This window comes from Balaenoptera acutorostrata, chromosome X (genome assembly GCF_949987535.1).
Source record: "Balaenoptera acutorostrata chromosome X, mBalAcu1.1, whole genome shotgun sequence".
Taxonomy (NCBI): domain Eukaryota; kingdom Metazoa; phylum Chordata; class Mammalia; order Artiodactyla; family Balaenopteridae; genus Balaenoptera; species Balaenoptera acutorostrata.
In genome coordinates, this window is record NC_080085.1 from 67,060,351 (window position 1) to 67,086,276 (window position 25,926).

At 37.9% G+C, this 25,926-nt stretch overlaps 1 protein-coding gene across 3 annotated transcripts; it reads left to right on the plus strand.

Moving 5' to 3' along the window:
• The first annotated feature begins 2,638 nt into the window (after positions 1-2,638).
• Positions 2,639-16,051, plus strand: LPAR4 (lysophosphatidic acid receptor 4). Of its 3 annotated transcripts, XM_057538250.1 has the most exons (5): positions 2,639-2,963; positions 5,262-5,311; positions 6,268-6,369; positions 11,759-12,947; positions 15,796-16,051. In XM_057538250.1, the coding sequence occupies exon 4, from the start codon at positions 11,835-11,837 to the stop codon at positions 12,945-12,947; it is 1,113 nt and encodes a 370-aa protein (XP_057394233.1). In that variant the 5' UTR covers positions 2,639-2,963; positions 5,262-5,311; positions 6,268-6,369; positions 11,759-11,834; the 3' UTR covers positions 15,796-16,051. The 3 variants fall into 3 exon arrangements, with proteins under 3 accessions (XP_057394233.1, XP_057394234.1, XP_057394235.1); XM_057538251.1 differs by lacking the exons at positions 5,262-5,311; positions 15,796-16,051 and having other exon boundaries at positions 11,759-15,463; XM_057538252.1 differs by lacking the exons at positions 5,262-5,311; positions 6,268-6,369; positions 15,796-16,051 and having other exon boundaries at positions 11,759-15,463.
• Positions 16,052-25,926: the final 9,875 nt, after the last annotated feature.

Consider the following 25,926-nt stretch of genomic DNA (forward strand, 5'->3'; position numbering starts at 1 on the left):
TTTTCCTTATGTGTTTGTACTCTTTGTTGTAAAATAACACCTTGATGTGGGCTTGTTTGTAAAGGGATCAAATGGCACAGGTTTTCACCTGATGCGTAAAACAAGACAAAACAAAACAAAACAATTAACACACTGCTGCTCTGCTTAGGCAAGAGAGAAGAGTTTTTGAGAACACTACTAATAGTAATTTTGAATTACGTAGATATAGACCCTATCCTCTTGGAGTTTGCAGTTGGGAGAGACTGACAATCAAATTATCACACACATAAAAAAAAACACAGCATCATGTAAACTTATACCTGTGATGAATGCAATGAAGAAAGGGTCCATGATGCTGTAAGAACATATAATAAGTGGATATGACCTGAAAGGTTAAGGAAAGGTTCCCTGAAGACATGATTACTGGGATAATTTCTGAAGGAGGAGTAAGAATTACCTTGGTGAAGGGGAGGCTAGAGAGGGGGAGAGTGTTACAGGCAAGGGGACTAGCATGTAGAAATGTCTATGGTGTGAGAGATCATATCTCATTCTAGGAAGATGAAGTAGGTCAATGAGGCTGGAACTCAGGTAGAGAAAGAATGATGCTAGAAGGGCATCTGACCCAGTGATATGATAAACAACCTGGGAGTCATTTGTGAGATTAATCAGAAAGGTACTTGAGTACCTTAAGGAGAAATGAAGGCAGATGAACTGGAAGACTGAGGAATATTAATCCAAAGAGGAGAAAAATAATGAGCTGGTCATACATACAGATAGACAGTGACCACGACTATTAAGTTGACTTTAATCAGTGTAGTGCATTGAGTTGCTACAATTGAGCACTCCTGAAAAAAGCTCTTCTCATTACCCATTTTTTCTTTTCACAAACCAGTTTCATTTTCACCGTGATTCACTTTACACCTACTTCATTTTATCACTTGTGCCTGGACACCTGAAAAGATTTCTCCTTCTTTTCTTGGCTTATTTAAATACTAATTATCCATCAAGGTCCAGATCGAATTCCACCTCCTCCGGGAAGCCCTTCTGGACTTATCCATGGGACTTCAGCCTCTGATCCATTACAAAACTTACTCTCCATACAATAACTTTAATAGTTTTCAAAATTTGCCTTTGCTACTCACTCTTTCATGTGTCTTGTGTCCCCAGCTAGACTGTGAGGCACTGCAGGGCAGTGACTGTGTCTTTCTCTTGTAGACTGATAAATATGCCAAGGACTGATCCAGGCCCAGAGTGGATGAATGATCACTTGTGGAGACATAGCCAATTCAGCAACTGACAGAAATAGACATACCTGAGATAAGTAGAGAGGGGAACAGAAAGAGCAGAGACTGGGGGTGGGGGAGAGAGGAAACGACAGAGAAAGTGCTTTTTAGAATAAGTCACAAGTAATAAGGCTAGTATCAGCTTCACACTCACTTGTTTACTAGCCTTGACTCTTAGTGAGAACAGCCACAATAGAGCTGAAGAAAGAGGGAGAATAAACAAACATGAAGCATGCCTTATTTGGGAGGCAGCTTAATGACACAGATTGAGGTCTTGAAGCAGTCAGAGGATCCCTCAATTCTCCAGGAGCACCGCTCTGCCCAGAGTAAGAAAGCACCTTATCCTTGGCCCAAGAGTTACAGAGAAGGGGGAGGGGTTGCTGTTGGTGGTAGTATTGGCAGTGAGTGGAGGAAGAGGAGAGAAGGATGAAGGGAACTGGCAGAGGGGAAGAGCTAGCAATGAAGTTACAGTTGGGTGAATGAATTTCTGCAACAAATTCAGATCAAAGAGAAGGAGGGAAGGAGAAAAAATAGGGAGGAAAAGAAAGCAGTGTGAGCAACCAAGGCAGTAAACCTATAGGAAAAGAACTTGCCCAGGGGGAAGTAGGTATACAGTTGAAGATAACTTCCCATTATAAACAAATTGCATCTGTACTATTTATTTTGGGTTTTAGCAAACCTCTGAAAAATCTCATGGTAATTAGATGTCCTGCCAGGCAGTTATTTAAGAGAAGTGTAGACCCTCCTTTTGCCACAGAGCACTCCCTAGTGCATGGAAGGTGGGTAGTAGAGCTCTGGGACCCCAGCACATCTCCATCTGAGGGCACTGCACTGGCTTAAGTATGTGAGTATAGTATTAAATTTTATTTTATTGTGGTGGTGGTGGGGATTTAATTTTGCATAGTATAATAGGAATGTATTTACGGTACCAATCACTTTTGCCTTTCCCCACCCCCTACTTATTATTAAGATTGTTATTGTAATTATTTTAATAAAGTTGGAACAAACATGGGCTGCTCATAAGTGAAACACTCCTCCCAGTTTGGAGTTTCGTCTCCTCCTCCTCATTAGAATTGTAAGAGGGTGGGGGAGGATAGCCGTCCTGCAGCAAAGACAGGCACAAAGGCTTTCTCTGCGGATTAATTGGTCAGGAAAGACACTTTTTATATTGTGAAGTGGCACTTAAGCCGCCAATTCTTGACTGTGAAAACTGCTTTTCCTGGGCAATGCTCTTTAAGGAAAAACTTCTTCAGTCCAGTGATTGGTGACTGAGGGAACGATGGAGCACAGGGGATTGGGCGGGATCTCTGCTCCTAATAATGCCTCCTTATCCAATGAAAAGCATTTCCTATTGAGACCCCCAAGAGTTCCCCCGGCCCTACGCTCCGGCCCGGACTTTGGGCCTTTTCTTGCGTCCTGTTTGTTAAAGGCATGCCAGCTACAGCATTCAAGAGGGCCGTTCCTTAACAAAGGGAAAGAGATAAATGTAAATAAGCTCACATTTTCAGAATGAGCAGTTTGCTGTAAGAAGCTTCGGCAGCCCAGAGTCTGCTACTTTGGGCTGGGCTAAACTTTCCCTCTAAAAAAGAATAATAGATTAAAATATGCACTTCTAAAGTGCGAGTTGCCCGTTTACATGTTTATTAGCTAATTGTCTACAGGCATGAGCACACTCCCTCATCTAGCACACTCTTTCTTGGGGTAAGTCTCTTTGAGAAAGATTTGATTCGGGCGTTTGGTGGTGGGGGGATGGCATAACAAACTTCAGTGGAAACACTGATGCTTAGAGTGTTTGGGGAAAGAAGTTAGATTTCAACTCTGAAGTGCTGAACAGGGATCTTCGAGTCGAATGGTTAAAAAAAAAAGCAGGAATTTCTATTGTTTTGGCAATAATACTGTTTCAGTGGAAGAGATACAAGATTTTCAGGCTGTTGTTTCATGTAAACACAGTTGTCCTAAAGAGAAGATTTAAAATCACAGAGTAGAGCAATTTAGAATTTCTTTTGGCTAGCTTTATATTTCTTTGGTTTACAATTGATTGTGAGCTAATGTGGCTTCTATTTTGATGAGGTTTCTTCTAGTAAAACTATACAGCAGCGTGCCTTTGATGCCTAATTGATTTATGGAGAATGTGACATTTGTTATATTGAATAATTCATGAACTAGACCATAAAGGAAGAAACACATTTCAATGAAAAACTAATTCTGGCATAAATGGAACTTGCCCTTATATGTGAACCTAAGTGCTATTTTCCATACAAATGCAATAATGTGACATATTTAAAATTCTCTTCTTGTATATCCTGAATATTTTTAAGATTTTTACTTACAAAAGATTTTGTTGAATTGATAAATATTGTATTTTGGTTACTTTGTTTTAGGAAATTGAGCAATGTAATTTATTATTATTCCACTGTTGAAAAGACCAGACAAATTCGAAGATTAGAACATTTCAGAGCTTGGTGGGGTTATTCACTTTGCTACCTTACCAAATTATACCAGCTTTCTTTTTCCTTGACCAACATGAAGACAACAATAATAACCTAAGCTCCAAATTATTCAGTGGCTTTGAAACATGTTTATTTTTCAGAACAAAATTTCAAATAACATATCCCATCAGTATAGATTGTAAATCCTTTTGCCTTGTCACAGATGAAATGTGCTATTCCTATAAAGGATGAGTTCAGCTGATACACTTGATGGGGGCTACACTCTAAAGCATCTCCTGCTAATCAGAGATGCAAATCAAAGCCCTATTGGAACAATCAGACCTGCCTTTCAGAATGTGTACTCACAAAAGTTAAAGACAGTACTGGGAATACACCCTACAGAAACACTCAGGCCAAGTTTAGCTAAAGCTTGATCTATTCAATTCCATTTGACAGAAAATGCAATGAGAATTGTTGCCCTTACTGTGGTATGGTCAAGGCTTAATTGTATAGTTGCCTTTTTTTCTCTGTGTATGGTCATTGTGTATAGTCTACTCTTGGCCTTCTTACAGGGGAGGAAAAAACTCACTAATGTGTTTGTGAATACTAGTACTGAAAATTGGGAGCTTAATAGGAGTTTACCTACCATTGGGAATCAAGCCTCACTTTTAGTAGATAAGTAATTAGAGCAAGTCATCAGAGCAAGGCATGGGATAAGTAGTGTACTGATTCTCTATAGTTATGTTCTGAAGTATTTCGATAACCTTATATTTTGAGGGGAGAGGTGACTGGGGAACAGGTAGAAAAGGTCAAGGATTAAGACCTAGACAATTAGAGCTGATATGGGCATAAGGACAGAGGATGAGGAAAATGAGGATGTTAGGGAGACTTTACGATATAAATGGCAGCTTGATCTGTGATCCTTAGCTTCTGACAATAATTAATAATATTTACTTCTGATACTAAAATAAATCTAAACTACGTATGGTGATGGATGTTGACTAGACTTACTGTGATGATCATTTCACAATATATACAAATATCGATTGAATCATTATGTTGTACACCTGAAAGTAATATAATGTTATATGTAAATTATACATCAATTAAAAAATAAATCTAGCAATAATTTCATTGAGTCTAATAAAAATTAATTCCCCTTATCTCAGACTTCGAGGGCTTAAAAAAATTTTTTTTGCAGTGACAAATGGGAGCAGGTAAAAACACTGACAGGAGGGAACAGCCAGTGAGGCCACACTGCCATAACATGAGTTGAAGGCTGCTATTAATCAAGGCAAAGATGGAGGGAGAAGAGAAACTGAGGTACAGAAAGGGACTATGACTTGGTCTCACACAGTTAGCTAGTGATGTGCCTGGACGTGGCTATATTGAATTAACACCAAATATGAAAATTTCTGGGTATTTGAACTTCCTGGTTTGCTTTGATTCTAAACAAAAAGAAGTTTTCTTTATAATCTGTATCAATTGTGAAAGCCATAAAAGAAAGAAATGTCAATGCTTCTATCTTTCTTTAAGATAAACCAGTAAAATAATATTAATTTCATTCCAGGAATACTGCTCTCTGGAGGAGTGTGAAAATCAATTCTCCTTAATGTTAAGGTGATCTCAAATATATTTTAAATTATCTAATGATTTTATTTTTTAAGTTTTGATTCCCTTAGATTAAAGAAAAATTATTTCAGGAGAGTTGAAGCATAGCAGTCTGCTTTGTTTAGGCCACCTTCAGAAGGGGGTGAGATGTGATGATAGTGTAAGTTTGCCACTAGCAGATGATTCTACTTTACAGGCAGTAAGTGAGTAGGGTTCAAATTCAGTCGCTACCTGTATGAATTCCATTGCAGAGTATTTCTGGTTCTATACAAGTGTTTTGGGTAGAATTGTGATTTGAAGATGTTACAGACATGCTATATTAGGTTGGCCTAGAACATCCTAGTAGAGGCAGCAGTGATTGTCAGTGTGCTGACACCCAGTAATTGAAGACTTGCTCATATCACTATAGTTCAGGGAAGAAAGAAATCCAGCTGGGTTGCGGGGGTTAGAGACAAGGCAGTAAGGTCTCTACGTGTTGTTCCAGTCTTCTTTCCTCTTCCCCTATCAAGGCTCCTGCCCAATAGTAACAGTTGTTGCCAGGGAAAAAGAAAAGAAAAGAAAACAGAAAAAAACCACAAAGAACCAATACAACTTCAGGCCAAATAAATCTTTGTTCAGTTATTTTTAATGTAATGTATTACCTTATAAAGTGGAAGAAGTATTTTTATGCCTTTTGTCACCAGTTATCTTTAAGTGATTTTAAGTTACATAAACTCATGGACTTTATGTGTGTCAATATAACTAACAAAATATGACATAGCAGTAACAAGCTTTGAAAATAAAATGTTATCTGCAACTCTGTAATAATGAAATCCAAAGCATTTAGATACCATTTAAAAATATGTTGGCTCTCATTTACTCTGATTTATATCATGTAATATATTTCTTTACCTTATGATTTTGGTTTACATTTTATTGAAAAGCTCTCTCCATGGCACACTATTGTGACTAATTCTATTTCACAGCATCCATTGGAGGAAATCTCTAACAACAGTACCTCCAGAAAGTTCATTGATCACCCAAGTTTTGGATAAAATTGGTTCCAGAATTTGGTTTGAACTAATGTGGTGAGTACCACTGTCCTGGTAATAACTTTCTCTAAAATTCTTAATTTTATTCTCCAACTTTTTTTCTAACCAGTGCTTCCAATTTATTATAGGTTATATGATCCAAACATCCAGCATGAATGGAAGAGTTGTAATTGTTTATTATAATCCAGGCAGATTTGATGTAAAAGAATATTGATTCTTTGGTTTAAACCTTCTCTGCCACTGGTATATGCCTTTAGGAGTGGGAGACATGGCTTTTGTTCATATTATCAGGATCAGTATCCAAGTATATCAGATGAATTGGTATGCAAATTTATAACTAATTTATCTGTTCAACTATGTGAAATAAAGCCAGATTCCTAGCTGGAATTTATGAGCCTCACAGGATTTGGAAATGGGCTTTTATAGGAATACCTAATTTTTTTCCCCAAAAGGTCTGGGGCTTCTGCTGAGATGAGATATTAAGTCTGAAGACTCTAGACAATTTCATTAGATTAGGTTGAGCAATTTGTCTACAGTTGTCTTACTCTATAACTTACTGCTAGGGAAAATTCTACTTTAGTAGGGTTGATGCAAACTTTGGTCCCATCATATTGAGCACTAAACCACACTATTTTCCAAAAATTAGACTGTGTTATCAAGTGAAGGGTTAGTGAGAGACTGGAATATTTTTTGGTGAAAAAAATTAAGTTAAACACTGAGGATAGGAACTGCTCAGATTAGGGCCTGTGTCAATTTCCTGCTCTTTTCAAATAAAGTAGGGGGACAAAACAGCCATAATAATCTTAGTGTGAACCAAATTTAACATAGAAAGCCTTTTTCAAAAGGATATTTCTGCATAAAAATAAATGAGGACAAAAAAATAAAATAAACGAGCTTGTCAATCTAAACATTTGACACAGAGAGGCGTGTTTGAGATGAGACCTGATATAGATCAATTTCCCAGCTGAATTCTAGAGTGAAACATTTACCTATGGTTTCCTCCATATGTAATTTTATAAGGCTAGGTTGTGTTTTGAAAACTATTATGAAACAGCAGCCAATGCATAGGAACATCAATTGGAACCGTGTGAATGATTGTGATCTGTGCTTGTGACTTGGCCTAGAAGATTTCCTTAAGGGGTCTTCTCTGTTAGCAGCCACTCATCTGAGGAGCGGCAGTCTAGACATATTCCCTATTACTCCAGCAGTATGGTTTTAATCTGTATTTTTGCAACATTTTTGTATTTTTTAGTTTGCTTCACTGCTAGATATTTATAGAAAGGACACAATAGGTTTCAGCTTCCTCCGAAAACTATTGTGTCAGTGTTCCTAAACTTCGACCAGTAGAAAGAGGAAATGCTCTGGGGATCAGAAGCACTCTGATCTGACCCAAGCTCATTAAAAGGGGAGCAAAGCAAGAAAATTTAAGTATACTCTGCCTTCAAGGCCTTGTCTCCCTGAGTTCTGGATTGTCTTCTGTAGGAAACAAAAGCAAGCCAGCCTTTCTGGGCTACTGGGCATATGCCAGAAATTAGAGCTTTGTTTCCAATGTATTACCTGAAAATTTAGCACTTAGTGAAGTGATTTAGGTATTCATCTTTATAGGGCAAAAAGGCTAACTCTACTTCCTCCAGGAGCCCAAAAGACTGCAAACATGGTATATTTCATTATGATTAGAAATTTTTTATAAGGGAAAAACGTTGTGAACACTACTATGAACTGCCCAAACTGGCTCCATGTGTGTAGGTCAAAGTTAAAAATTCAGCGAGGGTTAGATTTCTCTTTGGTCAACCTCCAGGTGACCTGCTTCCTGTCCATTGTCACTGAAAATACATGCAATCAGCACTCTGAACCCCTAGGTGATTAATTGTTAGAATAATTGGCTGTAAAGGTCTTCACAAGATAATAGTCTAATGCTACTTGCAGTGAAAGATGTAATTAACTGTGTCAGCCTATATTTTTTCTTCTTCATCTCATCTGAAGCTCAAGTGTTGGCCCTTTGCCTCCATTCAGTGCACAATATGTTAGCCATTTAGGAAAATCCAGTGGTTAAAAAACACTGTTTATTTCAGTCAAAAGAAAGGAAGCCAGTCAGAAAAGAGACCTTGTTTCTTTTTCACTGATTCTCCTTCAGAATTAGTTTAAGAGCCAAATGCCTCTCTGATTTTTTTTTAACCATAGCTCAGTGGGAGATATTCCTTTTGGGACACACTCCTGGATTGTCCCATTATGACAAAATTGTGTAGTTAAGGTTGAAACTCAAGGGGGGATTTCTGAAGTAAAGGGTATACATGGTGTTAGGAGAAAGATGTGTTGCTAATATGAAGTTCAGCATACCAAGAAAGACAGAGACATAGGCGTCCAGTTGTGCCAGGGGAGGGAGAAGGAAAAAACTCCTGTAATGTTTCTTTGTGGTTAGGTTGGGCTGAATGCTGGTCAAGCTCATAAAGCTACTCACAAGCCCTGTTGAATCTTCCTAGCCTCAGCTGTGAGGCTCAGAGGTAATGTTTATACAGGGAAGAGAAACAGTATAGCCAAGTTACAGAGTGAACCAGTGTCTGAATCAGAAATAGAACTCCTTGCTTACAGTGCTGTGTTAAATCCCAGCACCACACCCTCGCTGCTAGACAGCAAAGGGGCTGTGTGTTTGAGCAAGGGAAAGCTATGAATAGGGCCTTAGTGACAGTTTTCCCATGCTCTCTCTTCAGGATTGAGACTGTAATGCTTTCTTGTCTGTAGTCCTTTCTTTCCCACAGGATTTGGTTACTCAAAGCAGCAAAGCAGAAGTGCCAGGCTTTTGCAGATTGCCTGCTGTGGGTATAGTGTATATGTTCTGGGAGATATAAAACTGAATAGAAAACTGGGGAGCAAAGCTCACCTATTTGAAACATGCCATCTTGGGAAGTACAAAATAATGCATAGCCAGTGAGCTAGAAGTATACTGTGTAAAAGGGTCACCAGTGGGCACACTGGAGGGAGTCTGAGCAAATGTGAAAAGACTTCTATTATGAAAACATTTTTCAAATAAAATAACCTTATTAGCAGTACTTTTTGTAGAAGGCAGGTGCAAGCAGATCATAGTGAATGAAGCTTGGCTTTAATGTTAGGGGTTTTGCATTCCCGTAATTTCTTTAGATTGTGTGACTATGTTAGAAGGATATTTTTGACTATCTTGATTTCTTTCAACAATGGAAAAAAATGACTTCCAGCCTAATGGGTAGCGTGTGGGGGTGTAAAATAGTATATAATGTGGTTTAAGCAGTTGAGAAGTTAAGTTTGCCACTCTTTTTCTTTCTGCCACCCCCTTGGTCATTGCATACTGTTCTTTCTGAGAAAATTGGAAGAAGTGAGATGAAGCAAGGTAGAGAGGGTGGAATTGGAGGAATTATAATTTGGCAGTACCCTCCAAGCCCTTAATACAAATTAGATGGAAGCACTGACCTCTCTCCAGCAAGGTCTTCTTTTTTTTGTCTTTTCTTCTCCCTTTTCTCTCAATTCTTCAGTTTTTCCTTCTCTGCTACTTTCTTTGCCATCTTCTCTTCTGCTCTCCCAATCTATTTTTATTTCTTCCTTCTCTGTTTTTTTTTTCCTCCTGGACCTTACTTTGTCAAGGTTCCTACTATAGCCTGTTTTCGTATACCAAGGTTACTTCTGGCAAAAGTTGAGCTGGGCCTGTGAGATGAAATGGCCAAGAAGGAATATGATCTTAGAGCAGTGTTAGGCTCAGGGGAGGCACTCCATAAAGCTTTGTTGAATGAGAAATCAGGAACGGCACACTTCCAATTTTAACTTTAAAACTTTAGCTCTTAAAAATGCCAACCCTTTGCTTTGCACCCTATATTCTCCAAGGTCAGCTCTCGTTCTGGGCACTGCAGTGAGTGATTTTTTTTTCTCAAACCAGTTTTTTTCCCCTCAGGCCAAACACTGGTTGAAGTGACTTCAGGCCACTATATCTCTGGCAGGTTCCCCCTGCCACTCCCTTCTCTGATACAGAGACCCTTTGACCTGTTCCCTGGGAGGTGGAAGGAAAGAGTGACATAAGGAGGAATCACTTCAGAGAAATGGTTTTCACATTTTAAAATATAGTCATACGAAAACCCATTACTGGATATGTCAAGAACAAAGACCACTTTTATTCCATATCTTCCTCATCGAAAACAATTCATTCAGCTGCAACTTGTTCATAGTGTATTATAGAGCATTCAGAAGACAGTCCTCCAATGGCAGCTGTTGACCTAGGAGAAGGTTAGTAAGATTTCTATATGTACCTTTGAACAATGATGGTTCAGATACCCAACAAAGATGATTAGTCAGTGACAGCCACATGTACAAGTGGTGGCAGGCAGAGGGCATGTAACTGGCCAGATCAGAAATGTACAGGGGGATGGTTGTTCACCTCAAATCTACCTTTCATATTTCACTTGTATTCAGCCAGAAAAGGCTTTATTGACCAGGGCCATTTTAAGAGCTGAAGGCATGATAGTAACTGATGGAAAGGGCAGGGGGAGAGGGAGTAGGAAAATACCCAAGGCTTAGGGTCTGGCATGAAAGAAGCTTGGAAAGGAACCATAGTCTGAAAGAGGGAAACATTGAGATTGTCATTTGAAATATCTCTCTATAAAGGCAATGTAGTATCGTGAAAAAAGTTTTAGTCAGAAGCTTTAATATACTGAGGGATCCCTGCTCTCTAAACTTATATTTTGGAAGAAAAGGTGAATCAACATTTTAATTCAGGAGTTTACTCATAACTTTTTAAAGAGGTTGTCCTGGAGGTCCCATATCCACCTGTACTCTTGTGCAGTAGAACTAATACTCAGACAATGAAGTTTAGTAATACTGGAAAGTAGACAATGTATTGATAATTTAGAGTAGCTTGATAATCCTTTAGTTAGGATTTTTTAAAAAACACCTGAATTCTGGTTCTGACTGTATCATTTATATGTTCTTCCATTTCTGACATTATTGTAATTCTAAATTACATAAGCCTCAGTTTCTGCTTCTGTAACATGGTGATAAATTCCTGCCTTGCCTGCCTTATGGTGTACTTGTAGGAATCAAATAAAACATGCTTTTGAAAGTTAAAAAGTCATACAAATTTCAAAGTATTAACATTGTTTTAACCATCAGAGTCCCCCCCGCCCCCACCCTGCCCCTACCGGCCTTGGGCTCCCAAAAAACAAATACCTTATTCCTGTGCATTGCAGTGCTACAGTATTGCACTTACTGTCTTGAGTTTGATCTCTCCTACTCCTGCAACATACTCTTGTAGTACCTTTTAACATATGGTAGGTACTCAAAAGGTATTTGTTAAACTGAATTGAATGTGCATGTTATTTCCAGTCTGGGTAGACAGAATATCTTTTACTCCACAGAAATCGTGGATGGAAGGTAGATTTGATGACTGGTTCCATCTTGTCTCCCATAGGAGGAAAACATTTCCTACCAGTCCTTAGTCTCAGAGTGCTGAACCCTGCAGCCAGCAGGCCTCCTGACAAAAATCCATGGGTGACAGAAGATTCATTGACTTCCAATTCCAAGATTTAAATTCAAGCCTCAGACCCAGGTTGGGCAATGCTACTGCCAATAATACTTGCATTGTTGATGATTCCTTCAAGTATAATCTGAATGGTGCTGTCTACAGTGTTGTATTCATCCTGGGTCTGATAACCAACAGTGCCTCTCTGTTTGTCTTCTGCTTCCGCATGAAAATGAGAAGTGAGACGGCTGTTTTCATCACCAATCTGGCCCTCTCTGATTTGCTCTTTGTCTGCACTCTACCTTTCAAAATATTTTACAATTTCAACCGCCACTGGCCTTTTGGTGACACCCTCTGCAAGATCTCTGGGACTGCATTTCTAACCAACATCTATGGGAGCATGCTCTTCCTTACCTGTATTAGCGTGGATCGTTTCCTGGCCATTGTCTATCCCTTCCGATCTCGTACCATTAGGACCAGGAGGAATTCTGCCATTGTGTGTGCTGGAGTCTGGATCCTAGTCCTCAGTGGTGGTATTTCAGCCTCTTTATTCTCCACCACTAATGTCAACAATGCAACCACCACCTGCTTTGAGGGCTTCTCCAAACGTGTATGGAAGACTTATCTGTCCAAGATAACCATATTTATTGAAGTTGTTGGTTTTATCATTCCTTTGATACTGAATGTCTCTTGCTCTTCTGTGGTGCTAAAAACCCTCCGTAAGCCTGCTACACTGTCTCAAATTGGGACCAATAAGAAAAAAGTGCTGAAGATGATCACAGTGCATATGGCAGTCTTTGTGGTATGCTTCGTACCCTATAACTCCGTCCTCTTCCTGTATGCCCTAGTGCGCTCCCAAGCCATTACCAATTGCTTGTTGGAAAGATTTGCAAAGATTATGTACCCAATCACCTTGTGCCTTGCAACTCTGAACTGTTGCTTTGACCCTTTCATCTATTACTTCACCCTTGAGTCCTTTCAGAAGTCCTTCTACATCAATACCCATATCAGGATGGAGTCTCTGTTTAAGACTGAAACACCTCTGACCACAAAGCCTTCCCTTCCAGCTATTCAAGAGGAAGTTAGTGATCAAACAACACATAATGGTGGTGAATTAATGCTAGAATCCACCTTCTAGGTATGAGAACTCTCTTTAGGTCCAGATATGGTTTCTTCTACGATTTTCCTATGCTATGAATAAGAGAAAAGATTTCAAGCTAATGATATTGAGAATAATGTACTGAATACAGTCAGATACATTTATTTGAATGTTTATTGTACATAGGCTGTTTTGTTCAATAATTATAGGTCAGGTCTAATTACAACAACAAAAAGTTATTGCCAAACTCTTCTGCTGGGTTGGAAATTCATTGTACCACATTATATAAGTGGACAGTAGCCTTGACTTCTTTAGTGATATGGAGATTACTTAAAAACATTAAAAAAGATATTTCCATTCCAATAATATTTGGTAATTAGGTTGGGCCTATAAATATAGAACAAATTCAGGGATTATGTTTTTTTAAAAAAACAACCTTTTGTGTTACTACTGATATATGCTAGTCTTTTTTTTTCTTTTTGAATTGTCATTGAGTTTATTTTAGCACACTAACATATTTTAGCTTAACATTATTAATAAAAAGTATCAAATTTAAAAGAGCTAGCAAAATTTATTGTGTATGTTTTGAAAGCAGAAACATAAATTTTGTTTGCATGAATATGGCTGGGAAGAAACAGAAGATTAACTGGATTTACATATTTGCAGTCACCAGCAGTGTCAGTTTTAAAAAACGTTTTCCTTTTTCTACACTACGTTAAATTTCTCATATGAAACTTCAGATCCAGAAAGCTGCTAAATATGTGCCCAAAACAGGGCAAAATGGAAAATCACATAAAACAACAAATGTTCGTAAAAAACTAAGAGACATCAACATTTTTTCTAAGAATTTCCAATTATCCTTCTTTTCAGAGACTGGTTTTTATAAATATTTTCTATATGAAATTTTGGAGCACAGTGCAACCAGAAAGCTGCTGCATTTGTGCCCAGGTCAGGAGCAAATTGAAAAAATTTTGAAACAAAAGAATAACAAAAAAACCATAAAACAAAAAAAGTTTTTTAAAACTTGGATTAATCATTTTTGGGGGGAGGGATTAGAGATCTGTAACTTTAAATTACTTATTCTTTCATATTAATTTTGGAGCACAGTGTAGCCAGAGAGCTGCTGAATTTGTGCCCAGGTTGGGAGCATATTGAAAAAAAATACATAAACCAAACTAAACCAATACAAACAAACGAACAAAAAACAGAAAAACTGAAAAACAATAAAAACAACAAAAAATTCTTAACACTTGCATTAATATTTTATTTATTTTTTGAGTATATGTAAATTTAAAAATATTGTATTATTTGTAAAAAATTTTAGAGTATAATACAGGTAGAAATCTGCTGCATTTGTGCCCAGGTCAGGACCTAATTGGAAAAAAATAAAAATAAAACAAAACAACCCCTTAGAAAACAACAGCAAAAAACACACGCACAAAAAAACTTAGAACTTTTTTTCTGAGCATTTTTAAAACTTACAAAATACTATAACTTTCATATGATGCTTTGAATTAAAATGCGGCTAGGAAGCTGCTAAACTGGCATCTAATTCAGGAGCAATTAAAATCAATATTTAAAGGTACACAAAAGAAGAGAAAACATTTTTTATAACTAACTTAAACAACAAAAGCAACAAAAACATCCTTATAATCTCTTACTATTTATTGGGTGAAGTGTAGGTTTAAGAATATTAAGACCTATAAACAAAACTTCTGAGCACGGTATAGTTTGAAAGATGCTACATTTGTTCTCATATAAGAAGCATTGGAAATAAATATCCTGCATGCATACTACACACACAATTAAAGCACTGCAAAACAAAACCAAAATATTCTTAAATATGTTTTAATCAATTTTTAAGTTATTTGGAGATGTGATAATTTTAAAACGCTAAGACTTTTTAAGTAAAACTTTCAGGAACAATGCATCTTGTAAGTTGCTGAACTTGTGCCAGGGAGAGATTAAAAAAAGATTAAAAACCATAAAACAATGACAAAAAAGTAAAACTTTTAAAGCAATAAGCAAATTGTTAAAACTCTCATTAACCTTTGTTTTTCTTTCTGACATATGTAGATTTAAAAATACTAAGATTTTTAGATAAAAATCCAAGAGCCTAATGTAATTTTAAAAACCACCAAATCTGTGCCTGGGTTAGGAGCTAAGTGATAAAAAGGCTAAAACAATAGAACAATAATAAAAATGAATTCTCAAAAATGGCATTACTTTTTCCTCATGATCTAAAGTCCTAAAAATAATCATGCAATAGATAGAATATGTAAGGCATTAGGTTGAGTTAGATGAAATTAGGTTAAGTTAGCTAAAGTTTGGTTGTTAAGTTATGTTGTAAGATCAAATTAGTAATCAAAGTATGAATAATCTTTTTCTTTTGGTATTCTTTCTTTTCTGTTTCTTGTAAGTATAAACTATATGTGAACTTTTGTTTATGCCCTGGACTCTCAAAATTATGAAATTTTAGGATTATGACACCAAACCATTTAATAGGATATGTTAACCAAGTTGACATAAAATATATCAATAAACCAGTTTCCTTTTGTGTAATTTCCATATTTAGTTTTGTTAACTTTTCCATATTTCAATTTATCTTAATTTCCAATTTTATAGTTAATATAACTTGCTAATAATAAAACTTTTGTCATATTAACAATGTAACCAACAAAATGTAATGTAAACTAAATGTAAAATTGCCTTTTATTTTACATTTAAAAGCAAAAGCAATCATTCAACTGTATTTACAACTTGGATTTTAAATGCTTATTAAATGTAATAAAATACATTTGGATTATCTAGCAGTTATACTTTGGTCAACTATTTATTCAACTTGCCCTTTTTATTGAATTATAATTGACATGCAATATTATATTAGTTTCAGGTGTGCAGAAGACCTGAATAGACATTTTTCCAAGGAAGATGTTCAACAGGCACATGAAAAGATGCTCAGCATCACTAATCATCAGGGATATGCAAGTCAAATGAGATACCACCTCACATCTATCAGAATGGCTATTATTAAAAAGACAAGAAACAAGAAATGTTGGCGAGGATGTGGAGAAAAGGGAACCTTCAACTTTGCCTTTATTTGTGGGCACCCAGAGACAATTTTCTTTTATCTTCCCTCCATCCTTCAAGAAAGAACTTATTAAAGTATATTTGTTCTCAAACCAATTCCAGTACTTTGTTTTGGAGGCTGTCTAAAGACTAATGCAGAGTTGCAAATGGCAAATCCATGGGTGACTTTTCAGAGATCAAGTTGAAAGGTTAAGTTGATTTGTGCAACTTGGCTTTGATTTATTTGGACTTTATTGCCAAGCTGACTCTTGAATCTGATTTCTCAGATTTGAGGAAACATCCTAGGAAGACTGGGAGGCCTGGGGAAAGTCAGGGGAGGAAAAAAATCTGACAACAATTAAAAGATTTTGGAAATAGGTGGCTGACTGATCAATAACTAAAACAGGTGGTGGTCCCAGAGTAGCAGCACAGGGAGTTCATAGTCATTGTCCTTATGCCTTCTAACTCTCAGGGAAAGCAATGTCAGCATCTCATAAACCACTCTGTGTATTGGTTCCCCATTTGATGACATCAAACACTGCCTTTTTTAACATCACGACCAGCATGATTAGCCCTAGGCTATGTTTAAAATTATAAGAACTTTGTCATTAGTGACCTTCTAGACCAGATCCTCAGAAAAAAATAGGGACATGTCATTGGTGTCACATCCTTATTAGCTTTCTTCCACCTCTGTCTCTACCCCCAAACCCCTGTACCTTATGTTTGGTATTGTTTCCCAAACTCTCTACCTGTCTTTCCTGTGGCCCTTTAACATCTCTCCCTACGTCTTGCAGAAATAGTGCTTCTTTGTGGACCGAAAACAATACATAAACGTCTGTCAAGACAGTGACACGTTGAACAGATTTACATTAAGTTGCCAATGATTGATCCCTCCACCCACTGCTTTTAATCCTCCCTTTGTTGTTTGCATCTTATAAAAGGAGTCTGGTTAATTCAAATGACCGAAGCAGGGTTGGGATGGGTAGAGATGACTGTTCTGGTAAATGGTAAATCATCTGTTGAGCCTCTGGCAAAGCCTCTGTACTGCAACTCTCTTGTCCCACTTCTCTTGACACTACCCTGTGTACCACTGAGTCCAAAACGTACACTGCCTTCCTCCAGACAGCCCTATTTTCCAAAATTGCCTGTGGTTACTGAGTAAAAATTTCCCCTTGTATTCAGAGTTTTGAGTAGCTATATACTTCCCACTGCTTCCCTTCTTTCTCTCTCTGAGTGTGGGGAATGAAGCTCTTCTCTCCCAAGCACCCAGAGAGGTACTGAGTCCAGGAGGGTAGAGGAGTAGAGCCAGTGTGAAGCCTAAAATGTGGCAGTGAGGGAAGCCAGGCAAGCTCTAAGATTGGGATGACTTGTGTGTGCCTTGCAACCAGCTTTCCTTCTTACTTATCATGGAGGAGCTCTGATCTTATAGATGAAATGCTTATTACAAAGAGCCCTCACTCGCACTACTAGTCTAGGATAAACTGTCTGCTCAGCTTTTTACCTTCCTTACTCAAGTTGGTGGTGTCAAGGCCAAAACTAGGGGGCACCTTCCTCAGTTGGGATTCTGGGACTTCTGAACTAGCCTTGATTCAAGGCAGTTTGAGGTTCTTGAGAAACAGGCTGGGGGAATTCCTAGGGACCAAGAATTCATTCATCTACTTATTCAACAAATTTCTTGAACATCAACTATGTGCCAGACATCCTTCTAGGCACTGAGCATGCGGTGGTGAAAATAACAGAAAAAAACTGTTTTTAAATCTTCTGTTCTTGAGTCAAAGCAGGCATAGCCAAAAACAAATAAATAAGCTAAAAGTAATATGACAGATGATGGTAAGTGCTATGGAGCGAAGTAAAGGAGAACACATACCTGAAACCAAATTTCGGGCTCCCAGCAGTACTGGATTAAAACTTTAAAGATCGTAAACATTAAAAAGAGGAGGATGGGGCTTCCCTGGTGGCGCAGTGGTTGAGAATCTGCCTGCTAATGCAGGAAACACGGGTTCAAGCCCTGGTCTGGGAAGATCCCACGTGCCGCGGAGCAACTAGGCCCGTGAGCCACAACTACTGAGCCTGCGCGTCTGGAGCCTGTGCTCCGCAACAAGAGAGTCCACAATAGTGAGAGGCCCGCGCACCGCGATGAAGAGTGGCCCCCACTTGCCACAACTGGAGAAAGCCATAGCACAAAAACGAAGACCCAACATAGCAATCAATCAGTCAATAAAGAAATCTTAAAAAAAAAAAAAAAAAAAAGAGGAGGATGCCTCTCTCTAAATAAGTAAATAAAATTATTTTAATTAATTTTATGCTATACTTAGCAATGCATGTAAGGAAGTGCAAAAAAGTTCTGACTTTAAAACATCACATTACCAATGTTTGTTTTCAAAGGAGTTATGCAGCCCTGAATTGTCTAAATTCTGTAGTTATTCTGTCTACCTTTGGGTGTTTACACTCTTGCTCAAGTCACAGAGATCTCAAAAGGTTAATGAAAACCCAGGGATAGGCAACTTTCAGTCAGCAATGCTGATAATGTCATGGCCTCAGCCTCCTCTCCCCTCAGGCTTCATCCTACAGCAAGAGGCTCATTTGCTTTCTATCTGTCTCTCTGTCTCTGTCTTTGTCACTTTCTCTGACTCTTTCTCTCCATCATTCCTTTCAGGAAAACATGCTCCCAGAAAAGGATCTAAATGCTAACTCTGTGTTGTAATAAAGAGATTTGGGTTGGAAGCCCAAATCTGGTTTTTATATTCCACTTTCCTACTCACTCTGTGAACTTGGGCAAGTCCCTTCCTCTCTTTTTGACTGAGTTCTCTTATTAGTAAAATGAGCAGGTTGTTAGTTATCTCTGAGGTCCCTGATAGTTCTAAGACTGGAACTCCAAACTCACTGATGTTGCACCAGAACTAACAGTACTTAATGATAATGCTGATATGGATGAAGGTGCTTACTAAGTGCCAGATACTGTACTAAGAACTTTACATGTGTTATTTTACAATATTATGAGAGAGGTTTTATGATTAGCTGCATTCTACGGTTGATAAAACTGAGGCTCAATAAGCTGAAGAAACTTAAAATAGCCATAGAACTAATAAGTGGCAGTCTGATTTGATCCTAGTTCTGTATGTCACTAAAGCCTGTGTTCTTAACCAATACTGCTTTGTCCATCCAAGACTATGGGCCTTAAGCATGAGGAAGACAATTTTAATGGTGGAACTTCAGCCATTAAGGAGAAGAAGAGGGAGGTTTTAGGGATAATGAATCCTTTTAAGTTCCTTTGAAAACATTCCACAAAAGTGGCTGCCTACTCCCATGTGAGGCCAGAAAGAGTTTGAATAATAACAATAGCAATATTAATGGAAATATTTCAAATGTTCAATATGTGTCAGGAAGTAGCACACAAAATGCTATGATCTTGTTTTAAAGATGACAAAACTGAGGCATTGGGAGCCTAAGTAACATGCCCAAAGTCGTACAGCCAATCGAAGGCAGAACCAAGACTTATATATCCATATTTATATGGGATAATTCGAATCAGCTACCAAGAGACTTGTTCTAATATATAATAACTATCAGATGCTTACTATGTGTCAGGCACTGTTCTTTACAAATATTATCTCTTTTAATCTTCATAACAATCTTGTGAGGTAAGTACTCTTATTATCTCTCTCTTTTACAAGTGAGGGAACTGAGATACAGAGAGTTAAGGAACTTGCCCTAAGTCTCATAGATAATGAGTAGGTCTTTATGAAATCCAGCACCTAACCATGGTAGGGTCCCCAAGATCAAGCCCATATCTATTCCCCTACCTCATCTCTTAACTACTCTCTCCTTCATACCTGAACTCCAGATACATTGGTCTTCTTTCCATTATTTAATAAGTGAAGCTCATTCTTGTCTTAGGGCCTTTGCCTTTGCTGTTCTCTCTGCTTAGAATACTTTTCCACTAGGTCTTCACGTGGCTAGCTCCTTCTCATCATTCAGGTTCAAATGTCACCTCTTCAGAGAAGCCTTCCCTGATCATCCAATCTACAGTAGATATGCAGTTACTCATCAATTTACCATATTATAATTTTCTTCATAGAATTCTCTGATGTTTTTCTTTTTAATTGATTTGTTCAGTGTCTGTCTACATCACTCTCCATAAAATGTAGGTTCCATGAGGGCAGCAATCATTTTTCAGTACAATATCTAGTACATAGTAGACACTCAAGTAATATTTTTTGAATGAATCAAAGTGGTAGATCCGGGATGGGAAACCAGGTCTGTATGACTTTAAGGCTCTTGCTCTATACTGCCTCTTGATTTATCCCTTGAACCTTCTCTTTTCCCCAAAGCTCAACATCTTTTCCAGTTGCTTTATGCTGACTTTCATCAGAACCTGAACACTGAAGAGCAAAATATCTTTATTTTAGAATACATTAGGCAAAGTACATACCTAATTTCCTAAAGAGGCTACTTTCAATACTCTTTTTCTTCGTTTGAGTTTGTGCAGAACCTAGGGGTTCCCAAATATCTTTCCAAGTATTCAAGGAAGAACTCAAAGAAAGGAGACAAATCTTGAGCGTGTTTAAAACTCATAAGCTATATTCAAGTCCTAAGTAAATAACTCCACCTTTCCTTTTGCAGTTTCCCCTCATTTAATTTGTACTTTCTGGCACTTGCTGGCACTTCTGAATTATACATTAGACTGGGCTCTTCAATCCATGTGGCATGTCACACAGCACATAAATTTGACTACAAAGAATTATCTTGTTACTGGTGATTCTGAAAAATCTCTAATTACTTTCAGCACACATTCCCCTGGTTGATTTTCAGTCTATTTCTTTACTGGAAACCACTGTCTAGCCATTGAGAAGGCATGTTTTTACTAAAAAAGAAAAAAAGTAAAAGGAAGGGAAAAGAGCTATGTGATTGGATGCCATCCAGGAAGTGCATACATAGCTTTAACTGTAATGGAGTATAATGGCAGCATTTTTCTGAGAGGATCTGGGGCCAGTGCTCACAGTTTTCTGTTTGCAGTTTTAGTGGGAGAAGTCTGTGCTGGCTTCTCACATAAAATGTACTGCTATCATCATCTGCCAAGATGTTAACTGAAAAGATCCATTATTTTTGACATTTAATACCTTATAAATTATATGGAGATTGTGTTGACTGACATGGACATCTGGAAGGATGGTCAGAAATTTTTTTCCTAGGTCAGGTAGACTGAGTGAGTGCCTGTTTGTTCATCAATGACCAATTATGCATTCATAGAGAAAAAGTCTTTTCTCAGCTGCTGGTCAGCTAACCTCAGAGGAACTGGGATGGCTGGATTTGAAGGAGGGGATACAAATGAGCAGTGGCCATTTGGAATTTACATGGAAAATGTATAGCTGCCTGTTCCCTAACAGAGGTGAATTGTGAGCTGGCCGGGTCTTGACGATACAGACAAATCCCATCTTGGTTAAGCAGAACTGAAGGTACCTTCAGAGCCTTTCTCACCTTCCATATTGGCTGTCTCTGCCAGCTGGAGAAGGTGCTTTTCTCTTGAACATTGACCAGAAGTTATCTAGTTTCTGATCAATGACTCCCAATTTACTCCCAAACTCATCTCAAGAAGAGAGATGAAAGTTGCAAAACCAATGATGGTGTCTGGTTGGTCATGAAGACTTTTTCTTCCACTGTTAATTCACCTGCTTGTTCCTTGCAGAAACACTTGCAGTCACATTTCTGTTTACAGCTTTAGTTTTCTTCTGGGCCATTTTTGGCTTCATGTTTAGGTCTTAATATGTGGAGTACTTGAAACACCTCCCTCTAAAGCAGGGCATGCCTGGGGATTAGCTGTTCCCGCAAGCTGAGATGGATTTTCAACGAGTTGTTCACTCTGTCTTGCCTGGTCCCTGTGACAAATGGCATGACTTTGCTAGGCAATGAGCTGGGGCGGAGACTATAGTGGGAAAAAAGGAGTAAATGAAAAAAACTTCACTTTATTGAGTTAACAGAAGATGAGTTAAAAAGCAATGAAATTAATATTTTTAATAAAGTCAGAGTTCAAAAGCATCAAAACTGCTTTTATGAACGTAATTTTTTAGCTGATTTTTAGAAACTCAAACCAGCATTTAATGATCAACGTCAATCTTTTTTAAGCTCCAAATCAAGCATTATACTCACGAAATGCTGGTTGCCAATATTGTTTCTGCATGCAGAGCTTATTGTAAGTGTTGTGTGTTGTGTGTGTGTGTGTGTGTGTGTGGGATATGTACACATGCTCATAGACATACACGTCATATGTATGTCTATATGCAGGTATGTATATGTTTCTTGTATGTTATATGTTTCTTTTTAAACTCGTTTTGTAAATCAGTAATGATATCTGAAAAGGGTGGTTACTAATAGCAGTGAAATTTTAGCCACCTGATGACCAAAAATAGTAGATATTATAAGTTCCACTTCTATGAAAAAATATGTGAAGGTAGATTTGTTATAATGGGGAAATTTTTTTTCTGTTGCTTTCTAGAAAAACTGAAATATTATATGAGCTCACAAAATGCAAATCAGTAATAGAAGGGAATACCTCCCAATCTAACTCCTCAACAATATCTACTCAGAAAAACAGTAGCTACTTATCATTTATGTATTTAAGTATCATTTAAGTCCAAGTTCAACCATCACTTTCTCTAGTTAAGACTTCCTTATTACCCTCAGGTAGAATTAGCTGGTTGTTTTCTACTTTTGGCTATGATAGCATAGTTTTATATAATTCTGTTTTCCTGTTTGTCACATTATATCAATATTATAGTTTGTCTACTTCTATGTTTACTCTTCTATATAACATATTTACCTCTCTGGCACTGCTTACCTCGCAAATAGTGGATGCTTAATAAATACTTGTTGTTTGAAGGAATGAGTAAGTGAGAAAGTACCATATTTGTACATACTGCAAAGAACTCTAGGTACAGTGATCACAACTTCTGAATCAATTATCGGGTCCTATGGCCTATCAAATGACTTTTATGCTGCTTTTGGGTATGAGTGGCAGAGGTAAGAGATGTATTTTGAAAAGCAAAGTATTGTAACTGCCAGGCATTTGCAGTGATTTATGAGGACATAGGACATAGGATACAATACTTGAAATTGAGTCTGTTCTGGAAAAAACTGATATGTATAATTACCATAACTATAGGATCTCAAGAATGATTGATTAAGGAGTGTGCATTTTATCTGATAAATGTTAGCAATCTACTGTAGTAGTGGGATGGTTGATGGTCCTGATCCCTGAAAGAAAGGTAGTGCACTGGAGATACTTAAAACATGGACTGTGGAATACATAAATAAGTGAAGTGAGCTCAAATGACTTAAATCCACTCTCTGGAATATTTTTACACAGAAAGAACAAAGTACATTATTTTCAGTATGTACAGATTATCTAGTGACTTTTGCAAGGGCCCAGCCTAGTCTTCTGGGGATGAGAGAGGAGAAGAGGTTAATATTTACTTGAGTACCTATTATGTGCCCAGTACTGCACTAAGACTTTAATATACATTATCTAATTCAATCTTATCTCTCAACCACTCTGTAAGGCAAGTATAATCACATTCTTAAAGTTGATCAAAGTAAGGGTTGAGAGGGGTGCAGTTGAGATTTGAACCCAGTCTGAATGATTCCAAAAGGGTGGGGGTGGATTTCAAAGACAGATTTATATTAAAGTTCATAATCTAGCCACTGCACTTTGATGACTCCTAAACAAGTCAAGTTAATATGTTCATATATTCAAGGGAAAATAATTACAATATATTAAAAACTATGATAAGAATTGTCGTATACCACACTTATCCTCATAACAATTCCTTAAAACAACCCTGCAAGGTAGGTATTATTATCCAGATAGAAAAACTGAGGTTCAGAAAAGTTAAATAACCTGCCTAAGTCTCATAGTTAGTGCATGATAGCTTGAACACTTGTACAGACACTCACTGTGCTTCCAAATCCTGGGCCTTTTGGGGTATGTTTTGAACATGTACTTGTTGATTCTCTTGCTCTCATTCTGGAGGGGGCCGTAGTTCCCTCTTCTGTGACAGACTTCCTGTCTTTTATCCCAGGACTCAGGTAGTTCTCAGCAGTGCCCAAGAGCAAGCACACCTTTAAGACTGTGAGTAACATATTTTTACCATGTATACACTGTCATTCAGATTGCAAGACCCATAAAATGTGAACTTTCCCTCCCTCTGGCCCTGGAGCTGATAGGGAAGCATCTCTCAGAAGGGATATCTATCAATCAGAGCATTCCCGGGTTCCTGAAGCTAGAGATTGGTTGCTATCTCAGCAAGTAATCCAAAGTATCAGTGAACATGTATGTTCTGAAGTGAGTTGGATGTTGCTTCTAAATAACACGGAACAACTGGGGTTGCAGGGAGGGAAGGGGAGGAGGATATTGAGGACTAGGCCTCTAAAAACCAGCTAGTTATACTTTTCCCTGGAGGCAACTTTATGAGACATTCATGAAGGCCTTTATAAATGTGCAATGCTTGTATACTTGCTTTCACTCTTTCCAAAGTCTGTTCCTGGAATCGCTCCCCCTGTGTAAATAGTTCATGTTTGCCTCATGTTTGTCCACTGTTTGCCTCAAAGAGAAACCAAAAATAGCTGCAAGTTTGTGCTTCATGAGAAACAAGTGTCTGTATAGTTCTAATTGTGGAAACATGCTCCTTCTTCCATTTGAGTGGTCAAAGGAGAAGGCCTAGTCACATACAAGCACAGCCACAGAGCAGAGAACTGTGAAAGAAAAAAAAATCATGAGTATTCCCTCAATTCCCCTCTCACCCACTGCACTTTTCTCCACAAATAATGGAACTACCAAGTGTTTCCAAGAAATTCTTTAAAATGTTGCCTTTATCCTGTGGAATTTATGCCATAAAATGTTAATAGTGTATGCATTTTCTTACAAAATGAGTTACAGGCACTGTTTGCCTATGCATCAAATCCCTCTGCAAGGAATGCCTATGTGGTGAGAAATTCACTTTAGCAGAAGCATTCCCAAGGCTTATGCAATAGCTTATCGGAAAGGGGTTTTATTGATCTGGTGAAAGGAAGCATTTAGCACAAAGGGTGTTTCTGATGGGTTGCAGAAAGGAACAATTACTTTCCTTCTGGGTGGAACAACCATCCAGAGAAGATCATTTAGCTTGAAAAAACACTATTTGCTGAGCAGTTGCACTGGCTAATTCACCACTAGGTGTGAGGAAAAAAAGCACAGTTGAAAGAACATTCACCTTGGAATTAGACCAGAGTTCAAACCTCAACTTTTTCGCTTAGTAGTTACATGGATTTTGGCAATTTACTTGACTCATGCATTATAGCTTCTTTATTTTTAAAATGAAAATATATAATAATACCTACCTCATGGTGCTGTTGTAATGATCAGAGATGATGACTAACTGTGCAGTATTAAGAGCTGTTTCCCTGGAGATGCTAGGGAATCTGGGTATGCTTCAGACTTCTTGGAGCATGGTGCTTAAGCCTTTGTTAGCTTTGATTAACCTATATAACCATTCCCAAAGGTGCAGCTGAAGCGAGGGTGAAGAAAATAAGCCAACATTATGATTTTATACTTTGAGAAGGTCGCTTTCCCCCGTTTCTTTTTTTCTTCTTTTAGCTGCTCTTCAGAGAAACTCCTAGGGAAGCCGCTAAGTAGCACCTGAATTTTAAAGGTAAACTGTAGACAAACAATCCAAAGACAGTTTCTAAGGAGAATGTCACCCTGCTAGCAAGCAGCCCTGGCATTACCTCTTTGTCAATGTCAAGGTTGGTAGAACTTCTAGAAGGCAAGAGTGAAGAGGAGTTTCATAATTATCTTTGCCCCTTGCTCCTTATGTAGTTAAAGGGCTTTTGTCAGAGTGCTTACCCTCCAGACACTTGAACTTGTTAAACCCAAACTCGAACTGAGGGTATAGTTTCTGGAATCAGATAAATCTGG

Bases quoted from the DNA above. Each gene is read 5' to 3' on its own strand.
- LPAR4 (XM_057538250.1), top strand. From the start codon at position 11,835: ATGGGTGACAGAAGATTCATTGACTTCCAATTCCAAGATTTAAATTCA.